The sequence below is a fragment of the Notolepis coatsorum genome (assembly GCF_963971535.1).
Source record: "Notolepis coatsorum genome assembly, chromosome: 6".
NCBI classification, from domain to species: domain Eukaryota; kingdom Metazoa; phylum Chordata; class Actinopteri; order Aulopiformes; family Paralepididae; genus Notolepis; species Notolepis coatsorum.
The window spans coordinates 173,804,093-173,816,420 of NC_140170.1; the positions used below are offsets into that span (position 1 = coordinate 173,804,093).

Below are 12,328 nucleotides of genomic sequence, written 5' to 3' on the forward strand. Positions count from 1 at the left end.
ATAATAATAATAATAATAATAATAATAATAATAATAAATAATGATAACAACAATAATAATAATAATAATAATAATAATAATAATAATAATAATAATAATAATAATAATAATAATAATAATAATAATAATAATAATAATAATAATAATAATAATAATAAAGAATGATAACAACCATAATAAATAATAATAATAAAGAATGATAACAACAGTAATACATATTAATAATAATAATAATAATAATAATAATAATAATAATAATAATAATAATAATAATAATAATAATAATAATAATAATAATAATAATAATAATAATAATAATAATAATAATGATAATAATAATACCCTGTAAGTATTGAAGGCCTCCATATTGGTGATGACCCCGTCCTTGGCAGGGCTTTTGCTCCAGCAGCAGTTAGACGAGGCAAACATCAAGAACGCCTCGCTGGCCACGTCCTCTGTGATAGAAGGAATACTAGACACACAATAACAACACTTTAGATAGTATTAAGAATGATAAAAGAAATACTAGACACAATAACAATACTAGTATTAAGACTGTGATAGAAGGAATACTAGAAGCAATAACAATACTAGTATTAAGACTGTGATAGAAGGAAGTGCCTAACTCTAGTGTATTAAAACTCAGTGTATCATCATCATCATCATCATCATCATCATCATCATCATCATCATCATCAAACCTTTATTTGAATAGGCAGGTTAATTAAGAACAAGTTCTTATTTTCAATAACGGCCTATTTGGGGGTAAAAAGCCCCCTAGGGGAAAGGGGATGGGGGATAAAATAAAATAAATAAAAATAAAACACAAAGGAACATTATTAAAATGGCAGGACATACATACAGAGCAACAACTGAACTGAACAACAACTCGCGGACAACAGAACAATAGTGGCAGCATGGTGTTAGCACATGGAGAAACATCTGTTAGTTATATAGTAATATATTGTGTGTATAATATACTGACACTGAGTCATAATACACTGGGGTTAGGCGCTATAACTGACTGGAAGCCAGAGTTATAGTGCCTAACCCCAGTGTATTATGACTCAGTGTGTAGATTAGCCAGAGTTATAGTGCCTAACCCCAGTGTATTATGACTCAGTGTGTAGATTAGCCAGAGTTATAGCACCTACCTCCAGTCATCCATTCCAGGGGCAGGCTGGGGAGGGGGGAGGGGTTCCAGTGGCATGGGAGGGGGCAGATAGCCACCTGGTGGAATATCATAATAAATAACATAGTTAGCTAGAGACCAATTCATTAACACTTTGAGTGCCGGGACACGTCTTCTCACGTCTTTGCTGGCCATGCTAAAGTTGCCGGGGGACGCTGTACAGCGTCCTTATATCAATATTTCAAAAATCTGCGATCGGATTCATAATGTCCCTCCGCTGGCCTGAGATCCACCAGCAGGACCCACTGAGCTCTCTGGCGGTTCAGGAGCGCCATCTGGTGGCCGATCGGAGCAACCGCTTAACAGGAAGCGCAGTAGAGGTTTTGCTAGACGTCCGTATTGCTTCCGGCCACTCGGTATAGGTTCCGGCACTCTAGCTCGTCACACTACATAGCGATCGATTGCCAATAACTCGATAAACAACATGATTTGGACGTATATACCATTATACAAGCTGGAGATGGACCGGGTAATAATATATCCCATAATGATAAAATTTCTACTCGACGATGATCGCCCAACGGCGCGCGGAGACTGGGGTGAGTTTCAGCGTGTAACGTTACCGTCTTCGATAATAACTGATATTATCAACATTTGACCCACATTAGATGATTGGTATAACGCTGCCCACGGAATTATAAACGCCCCCTCGCCCATCCGGTCAACATCAGATGACGTGTAGTAACTTCTAGAAGTACGTCTAGTTGGAATTTTTTATATCGCGCTGATTGCCATCAAACTGTATTTCATCATCAATATAATGCATTTGGGGCTATATATCACGTTCTGGAGAAAGCTGCAGAAAGAGATGAAAACATACTTATACATTAGACCATACTTTACTATGAATATGTGAATGAAAAAGTTTAACGTTGCTACACAATGAACAATACATATAGGACTTTGAATGGGCCCTAATAATGGCAATGTAGCAATAGAATTTAAAAAGTTATAGCCCTGCAAAGAAGGGGACTTTCTCCATAGACAAATAGCGCTGGCAATCTATGGTATATCATTAATTTAACCTTAGGCAACCAAAGTGTTAACATAGTTAGCTAGAGACCTACATTAACATAGTTAGCTAGATACCAATATAACATTAACATAGTTAACTAGAAACCAATGTAATTTATTAACAGTTAGCTAGAGACCAATATAATATTAACATAGTTAGCTAGAGACCAATATAACATAGTTAACTATAAACCAATGTAATTTATTAACAGTTAGCTAGAGACCAATATAATATTAACATAGTTAGCTAGAAACCAATATAACATTAACATAGTTAGCTAGAGACCAATATAACATTAACAGTTAACTAGAGACCAATAACATTAACATAGTTAACTAGAGACATTTTGGACTGCATTTTATACAGCGCTTTTATCCAAAGCACTTTACAATTTATGCGTCACATTCACCCATTCACTCACACATTCACTCACACATTCACACGAATGGCGGAGGCAACCATGCAAGGTGCCAACCTGCTCATTGGGAGCAGTTAGGGGTTAAGTGTAGGGATGCCCCGATCACGTTTTTGCCACCGATACCAATCACCGATCTTCTATGAGCCATATCGGCAGATACACTGCCGATACCGATGTTTTTTTGTTTTGTTACTTGTTACTCTTACTGTCATGCACTTGTCCTAATATACTAACCTACACTGTAGCACCAACATTGTAACCAACATTGTTACTCAGCTGATAGAGTTGTGCCCTTCCTGATGACTTGTCGTACAGAACTTGTAAGTCGCTTTGGATAAAAGAGTCAGCTATAGGGATGCCCCGATCGATCGACCAGCGATCGGTATTGGCCGATATTCAGTATAAATACGAGATCGGTGAATTCCGATAATGCTTTATTTTCGCCGATCGTGAAAACCGATCGAAGACACGCACGAAAAACATGATCCAATTCTCAGCGGAGTTCTCACTCGCTGACTTCTCTCTCAGGCACACACACAGCTGCTGCAGCGCACTGCCCCTCCCCCTCCCAGACCCGTCATGTCAACAAATGCTCCGGCAATAGTCTACTCTAGTGCATGAGACCTCCGTGAGCTAACGTTAGCTACCTAGCTAATGTTACTGTTTAAACAAAATGACCCAGTCAACTATTCACTTTTAGTTTAATACATGAGGCATTGTCTAACGTTATCTAGCTGGCTAGCTACTGATAGCTCCTGATATCAACAAATGCTCCGGCAATAGTCGAGTGCATGAGACCTCCGTTAGCTAGGTAGCTAACGTTAGCTCACGTTAGCTCACTGTTTAAACTAAATGACCCAGTAAACTAAATAGTTCACTTTAGTTTAATACATGAGGCGTTGTCTAACGTTATCTAGCCGGCTGGCAGTAGCTACAGATAGCTCCTGATATCAATGTCTTATAACATAATTGACATTATTCGTTTTTGCAGTTGTGGGCAAATTAGCTATCATGCTTCATAACTGAACACTGCGAACATCTTATACGTTTCAGTTCATAGGAAAATACTTTGACTATAATGGTCATAAGTAAAAAAAAAAAATTTACCGATACCCGATCCAGCTATTTTAGTGAATATCGGCCGATACCGATCGTTGGCCGATCGATCGGGGCATCCCTAGTTAAGTGTCTTGCTCAAGGACACTGCTGACTGCCGACGCACTTCTGGGAGGAGCGGGGATAGAACCAGGAACCTTACGATTACCAGGCGACCACTCTACCTCCCGAGCCACAGTCGCAGCCAAGCGAACAAGTGAACAAGCGAACAAATGAACAAGCTGACATTTTTCTTTTGGAAAACGGAAGCAGAGAAACAGGGAGCAGCGTGTTTATCCAACCAGGTGCATTCCACCAGGAACATGGCAAGTAGGGAAGGGATACATGCATGCAACGTGCACATAACACACCCAGAAATATCCAGCAAAATAAGAAAATCCAGGCAGAGGGAGGAGTCTCTGCAGATAAAGACACCACCACAGACTTCTAGTGGTCATAAAGACACCACCACACACTTCTAGTGGCTCATAAAGACACCACCACACACTCAATGACCGCTCCTACCAAGTGTCATGGAGAGGGACCCTGTCGGCCACCCCCAGGGCTCGGTCCTAGGACTAGGGATGGGAATTGATAGGATTTTATCGATACGATTCCATTATCGATTCTGCTTATCGATTCGATTCTTTATCGATTCTCTTATCGATACCTGATCAATTTATAATTTAAATAAATAAATTGGAAATGCAACAGAACTAAGCTGGTTAGAATAACAACATGCAACTTGACATTTATGATTGTCATTTATTGTTGAGCCCCCATGTCAGGGGCGACAGTGGCTCGGGAGGTAGAGCAGTCGTCTGGCAATCCGGAGGCTCCCGGTTCGATTCCCGCTCCTCCCGGGCAGCGTGTCGATGTGTCCTTGAGCAAGACACTTAACCCCTAACTGCTCCCGATGAGCAGGTTGGCACCTTGCATGGTTGCCTCCGCCGTCGTTGTGTGAATGTGTGAGTGATTGGGTAAAATGTAAGGAACAAATTGTAAAGCGCTTTGGATAAAAGCGCTATATAAAAAAGCAGCCATTTACCATGTCAGAAAAATACAAAAACTGTAAAAAATAAAACATTAACTATAGCCTACACTTAAATAAAATAATGTATTTGAGATTCTCTTAAAATGTATTTATTTTTTTATTCTTAAACTAATTTAATCTATTGAATAACAGGTCGTTATTCCTCTGACTTCTGTCTCACACACACACACACACACACACACACACACACACACACACACACACACACACACACACACAGAGCTCCCTCCCCGGGCCCCTGTCCTGTAAGGTATTGGCTTGTGTTGCTACACAGACACATTTGTATGTTGCACCATGGTACTTCCTGTCTGACAGACTCAGAGTAGAGACTTAGTAAACAAACACTCCGGCTCTTATTATATGTGAACTAAAGAGTACAAGATTTACACAACAGTCCCCACCCGCTGTTTTATTGTATTTGTACCTGTACTATCCGCTGTCAGCTGTTTATCTCTCTTTGTGAGCTTGATTAAATAGCGTTAGCTCACGTTAGCTAGCGATAGCTCCGCGGCTAATTTTAGCTCACCCTAAACTAAATCAATGACTAGGTTCTAAAGCATTCAAGTAGTTTTCACTGCACATAGAAGTAGCCAAACAGCGGGAGCATTTCGGGAGCATATTACCAAAACCCAGGCAATTTCGAGCCCTTAATGAATCAAATAGAGTCTGCCATGGCTACATGCTAACGCTAACATTATTGCGCAACTAGGAAAAACCTGGCAGCGATAAGGGAATCGAAAGTCACGGGAGCCACACGGTTCCAGGCATCGGCCAATTAGGAACCGGTTCCCAACCGGAACCGGTTTTCGATTCCCATCCCTACCTAGGACCCCTTCTCTTCTCCCTCTACACTAAATCACTGGGTAACATTATCACGTCTCATGCCTTCTCGTATCATTGTTATGCCGATAACAATTACACTCGTTACACTCTTCCTCTCCTTCCCTCCCTCAGATATCCACGTCTCTGAGCGGATCTCGGCCTGTCTGTCCGACATCTCCGCCTGGATGACGACCAACCACCTCAAACTGAACCTAAGCAAAACAGAATTGCTCCATCTGCCGGCCAAATCCTTCCCCCTGACCGACCTTTCCATCACAGTCGAGAATGCAGCTGTGACCGCGTCCCCGACCGCCAAGAACCTTGGTGTTGTCCTCGATGACCAGCTGAACTTCTCTGCTCACATCGCAGCGACAACCAGAACCTGCAGATTCCTCCTGAGCAACGTCAGAAGGATCCGCCCCTTCCTGACAAAAGAAGCCACCCAACTCCTTGTCCAATCAACAGTCATCTCCCGCCTCGATTACTGCAACGCACTGCTCGCTGGCCTCCGGGAGGGTCATCAAAGAGAAGTCGCCTATTCTCAGTCCAATGGTGGAATGAACTACCCACCCCAGTTAGGACAGCCGAAACCCGTCCAATCTTTCGCCGTCGACTAAAGACAAACTTCTTCAACCATTATCTGAAATAAAAAATTATAATAAAAAAAAGACCTAACCCTAACTAACCTTACTGTCATGCACTTGTCCTAATAAACTAACCTACACTGTAACACGCAACACTTTGATGAACGTTGTTACTCAGCTGATAGAGTTGTACCCTTCCTGATGACTTGTCGTACAGAATTTGTAAGTCGCTTTGGATAAAAGCGTCAGCTAAATGACTAAATAGGGGTGTAACGGTACGCGAATACATACTGTACCGCCTCAATGTGGTCCTCCGGTACAGTACACGCTGTGCACCGAACGATTGCAACGGTACGGAACCTTTTTTTGCGGTACTTAAATCCCCCGGCCCTAATATAACGTGCACAACTAACCGGATGTTGTTTGTTCATCCCACGCAGCCACGCAGTTACACTGAACGATAGCTGTAATTCAGCATAGCATATTAGCCTTAGTATGGCGGGTGCAATACTAACTGACAAGCCAGAGCTAGAAGATGCGCCCACAACATTCAAGTCTCCCGTTTGGGATCATTTCGGATTCCCAGTTAACGACAGTAATGGACAAAGACGGGTGGATCGCACAAAAGATACGTGCCGGCTAGCCCCTTTCCTGACTGATGCAAGCCTTGCATCACAGTCACGAAAGGGGCTACGTGCCGGCATTGTTCAACTTTATTGCGAACTTTATCACGCATTTGAAACGGCATCACCCGAATGTGAATATCACTGGTACAAGGAAGAAACAGACCCTAGTGCAAACCCAGCTCCCTGTGGCATTCAAGCAGCATCTCGCTATTAATTCAGACCGGGCCAAAGCAATAACAAACGCCATAGGTGTTTTTATAGCAGCAGATCTGCGACCATACTCCGTTGTCGAGAACACTGGGTTTAAGCACATGTTAAAAGTAATAGAGCCCGCTACCTAGTTCCCTCTCGTCCGTATTTCAGCCAGCAAGTCACAGTTTCGCAACGTTTCGCAACGTTTCGCAATTATGCCACAACAATGTGGAACGCCCTACCCAAAGCTGTAAAGGAATGTGAATCCCTGCCCACATTTAAAACCGCTCTTAAAGAGCACCTACGGGAGGCTGCAATTCGAAACTGGCCACCGTAAATGCCCAAAACCCCCACCATCTCCTAATAGACAGTCTCCTCCCCACCACATGTATATATTCCCTCCCCGCCGTATGTATATTTCCCTCCCACCCACCCCCTCCTAATGTACAGTCCCCTCCCCATCATATGTATATACTCTGTCAGGATCTAGGGGTAACAGTACTGTATATTTGAATACCGCTTATGTCACAAATGTATCAGTAGTACTAAATACCTATATGTCCCTATGCCATAAATGTCATGTATGTTGTGTATGTCATAAATGTCTATATGAATTGAAAATGGGGGACCCTGATGGAAACAAGACAAACGTCTTTCTCAGGTCTGCATCCCCTTAACAATTGTATGTATTGAGCCGTACTGTATTGTACCCATTCTGCAATCTGTTAAATAAAGTTTTCATTCATTCATTCATTCATTCATTCATTCATTCATTCATTCATTCAGTCATACCACCAGCTCTGTATAAACTAGCCCCTTTCGTGACTGTGATGCAAGCCCTGCCCCTGTATTCAAGCAGGGCTTGCATCACAGTCATGAAAGAGGCTATGTATAAACAAGCACACGCTACAGTTGTCCACAACTTATCCAAGGCATCTGCTCTGCTATATAATAATCTTCAGATTTACTTTAAGTGTTATTAGTAGGTTACAGCAGTAAGCATTAGTTTGCTCAGTAAATTATGGCCAATTCGTTTTATATTGTTTAATAGTTAAATAAATAAATAGATAAATGATAAAAACTGTACCGAAAATCATACTGAACCGTGACTTCAAAACCGAGGTACGTACCGAACCGTGGATTTTGTGTACCGTTACACCCCTATAAATGTAAATGTAGTGGCTCATAAAGACACCATCACACACTTCTAGTGGGTCATAAAGACACCACCACACACTTCTAGTGGTCATAAAGACACCACCACACACTTCTAGTGGGTCATAAAGACACCACCACACACTTCTAGTCGGTCATAAAGACACCACCACACACTTATAGTGGTCATAAAGACACCACCACACACCTCTAGTGGTCATAAAGACACCACACACCTCTAGTGGCTCATAAAGACACCACCACACACTTCTAGTGGCTCATAAAGACACCACACACCTCTAGTGGCTCATAAAGACACCACCACACACCTCTAGTGGCTCATAAAGACACCACCACACACCTCTAGTGGCTCATAAAGACACCACCACACACCTCTAGTGGCTCATAAAGACACCACCACACACCTCTAGTGGCTCATAAAGACACCACCACACACTTATAGTGGCTCATAAAGACACCACCACACACTTCTAGTGGCTCATAAAGACACCACCACACACTTCTAGTGGCTCATAAAGACACCACCACACACTTCTAGTGGCTCATAAAGACACCACCACACACTTCTAGTGGCTCATAAAGACACCACCACACACTTCTAGTGGCTCATAAAGACACCACCACACTTCTAGTGGCTCATAAAGACACCACCACACACTTCTAGTGGGCCATGAGTGATGATTGAGAGATTATGCTTATATGAGTCTATACATTGTTGTTGTTTTGGATAATTAGTGCACTGCTGGTTCAGAGTGTGGCTGTTTGGAACAGGCAGATTGCTTGGCTCTCGGTATGGCCGCTTGCAGCGTTCTGGAGAACTGGTCATCTGATCCGACTTCACACTCGATGCTGAACTCCCTCCTCAGCAATAAAGTGTGAAGTTGGTCGTACTATCAGCCAGTAGTTTGATCCCACCGACCTACCACAAATAGACAAAACACACCGCTTTGTGCACCCCCCCCCCCACAGCTGTCGTTTTCCACCCCAGTTTTCTTCTAAAAATATATATATTGGTTGATTGTTTCTACTCCATCATTATTATATTGAACTTTAAAAATCCACTATCTGTCTACATACATGATAATTCCCTAAAAGTTGACTTTTCGGACATTCCAGGTTCTCCTCTGGGAGCAGAAATGAAACCAGTCAGACCAGAGTTCTCACGGCTCCTTCCTCTAAAGACAAACTGTTGGGATTTCACAGATATGGCACACAGTGTCTGCTTCCCTATGATTAGCAGAAAGAGGGTCGTCGAAGCAGCTTTTCTACCCATCTTGGATTATGGAGATGTGATTTATAGACATTCTGTTCATCACTCAGCCCTCAGATTTATCACCCCCAGCGGTGATAGTTATAGCACTCGCCATTGTATCCTGTACAATAAGGTTGGGTGGTCCTCTCTGGCAGAGAGACGGGATTTGCACGGGCATCTCTCCGTTACTCGGTAACCCGGCACCTCTGGGGCAAGGTTGTTTAGGGCCTCTGGAAAGCATTTCTCACAACGTGGGGAGTTTCTGTTGTGTCTCTTGACCAAACCACAGCCCGACGACATTCCCCTGAGAACAGAGGCAACAAGCTGCATCTCGCTCCATGGTTTCAATTTCAACGAGGAATGCAAACAATGCCAGTAAGCCATGTGGATAACAGCTGAAACCTGCCCTCATTGGTGAAGAGAACGGTCACTTGGTTTTAGACTTTGTTGCATTGTGATTGGTCCAATGAGTGTCAAAGCTTCATGTTTATTGCACCTGTAATCTGTAAATTCCTCATTTCCGCGGGGGACCCGGGGCGACCCAGGGTGGGGAGTCTCAGTCACGTACTGAGTTATGGGAAATGTGCTCACCATCTCCTCCAGAGTCAGAAGATACTGTAGATACCAATTTTCTCTCTGTGCGTTCAATAGAAAGCTATCCGGCTGCAAGCTAGCCTAGTTTAGCACAAAATCTGAATTGAAGTGGATATGGACCAACTAGGCTAGTTTTAAGCTAGGCTCTCTCTCTCTCTCTCTCTCTCTCTCTCTCTCTCTCTCTCTCTCTCTCTCTCTCTCTCTCTCTCTCTCTCTCTCTCTCTCTCTCTCTATCTCTCTCTCTCTCTCTCTCTCTCTCTCTCTCTCTCTCTCTCTCTCTCTCTCTCTCTCTAAATATATATATATTATGTATTTAATTTACCCCGTGGATTTGTCTAATAACATGTGTGGTGTGTCAAAGTTTTCACATTTCGAAATAAAAACAACTAAATCCTCAGGTACAGTAGCTTCACAAGCTGTACTTCTGGGACTCATGATAACGTTGCAACACCTCTCTACTCTTCAACCAATTAGAGCACTGCTACTGCTCAGAAGTCCAAGTGGGAGGGGCATGACAGAGAAATAAAGACATCCATCCATCCATCCATCCATCCATCCCTTCATCCATCCACCCATCAATCACTATAAGGACTTACCTCCTCCCATCACAGTTCCTTCATATCCTGGCACATTGCCAAACATGCTGGCCGGGGGGGCCGTGGGCGGGGGCGGGGCATACACAGCTGAAACACACAACAACATCAACATCAATAAACAATAAACAACTGGAAATAATGGGAACGGGTCAGACAGCATAGCAATAGAATAGAATAGATGATGAAAACATTCTAAAATGGACCACATTGAATTCCCATCAGTGGGGTCGATGTCCTGAACGGATCGGGAATCGGGAGCCGATCACAGCACATGTTAACCCTTTCGCTACCACACTACAGAAGGTTCTGTATCGTATCGCTCTCGCTCGGCATCGCTCTCTGCACTATCTCGCATACGTGCACGCGCACTGAATAAAGACCACAATGTACCTTTAATCCCAATATTCGTCTGACCACACCCCTATCAGCTTACCCATATAAGCAGGGGTGGGGCCACCCACTCTCCTCCTTCTCGCTTTCACCACAAGGAAGAAGTGCCTCGGTAGATCCCCACACTTGACACCATGATGGAAGAAAGGTTTAGGAGCAGCTTTGGGAAACAAGGATACGTTGACATCATATCTTTATTTTCTCTCTCACTATTTTCGAGAAAATACGGCGATATTGTCTTCGTACTGGAGTGTCTGGAAGATGATGATCATTCTAAAAACCCTCCACCGGTTTTCGTATTGGGAGCACGCCGCTGCATGCTTCTCAACTGCAGTTCCTTGCTGTGTTTGTTGGGGTGAAACCTGTCAGGCCACAGCTGAACTGTCGGACATGCCGCTGTTGTGAGAAGCGGTGCGTTCCAGGTTGGGTGAGTAGTGTTTGCTGGCGGGCTCCACTTGTCTGTTAGTGCTATGGGGGCTACTTGACAAAGTTTATGGAAACCGGCCCCAGGCTAGGGTCCTTTGTTTAGCCACCTAGGCGACAGAAGGCCTTGGTCTGAAGACCATTATAGTTTTAACTAGTGGGCCGCGACCATTGACACTGGTGATCCCTGTCAGGGCTGTACGCTAAGCTTTTTCACTAGGGGCACACTTGCCCCTAAATGAGAAATTTAGGGGCAAAAAATATTTTTTAGGGGCAAATTTTTAAATAACAATTTTACCATTATTTATATCGATTGTTTTTGATTAAAAAAAAATTATATAATTATTATTTTGAATAAAATATATATATTATATAATCATACTTGTAGTTGTATTATCTGCGAGACATCGCCACCTCGCTGTCTGCAAACAGCTCCACTGTCTGTTTGTATACTCGAGTGGCCAGCTCCAGCAAGGATTCTCCGGGGGTGCAGCTGGACCCTAAACGCTACATTCAGAATCAGCATGCAAAAGAATTCTCCGGCGCTGCACCTGGACCCTAGTCAGCAGCCCTCACTCATGCGATGTAAACCAGGGACTCGAATACGCATGTTGTTGTTGTAGGTAGCTTGCAGGACGCTTGTAGGACATTGATGCCAGGAGCTTTCTGTAGCTACTGCTGGATGGCGTTGGGACAACGCTTCAGTGAACTATTTAGTTTACTGCGACATTTCGTAGTGACTAGTTACCTAGCCAACCGAGGTATTATGCACTGGACTATTGCTGATGGATTTGTTGATGTCGGGAGCTATCCGTAGCTAGCCGGCTGGATAACGTTACACAATGCCTCAAAGTCATGTATTAAACTAAGTGAATAGTTGACTGGGTCATTTTGTAACG

General features: G+C 43.2%; 1 protein-coding gene across 1 annotated transcript in view; it reads right to left on the reverse strand.

Annotated features, from left to right (window-relative positions):
• Positions 1–12,328, reverse strand: part of LOC311231107 (protein SSUH2 homolog) — a 62,769-nt gene that overhangs the window by 19,802 nt on the left and 30,639 nt on the right. The window contains exons 2-4 of the mRNA XM_084317598.1: positions 10,617–10,703; positions 1,155–1,230; positions 343–472 (exon numbers count right to left, since the gene is read on the reverse strand). Of these exons, the coding sequence (XP_084173724.1) occupies positions 343–472; positions 1,155–1,230; positions 10,617–10,703 (293 nt within the window). The remainder of the gene's footprint in view (positions 1–342; positions 473–1,154; positions 1,231–10,616; positions 10,704–12,328) is intronic.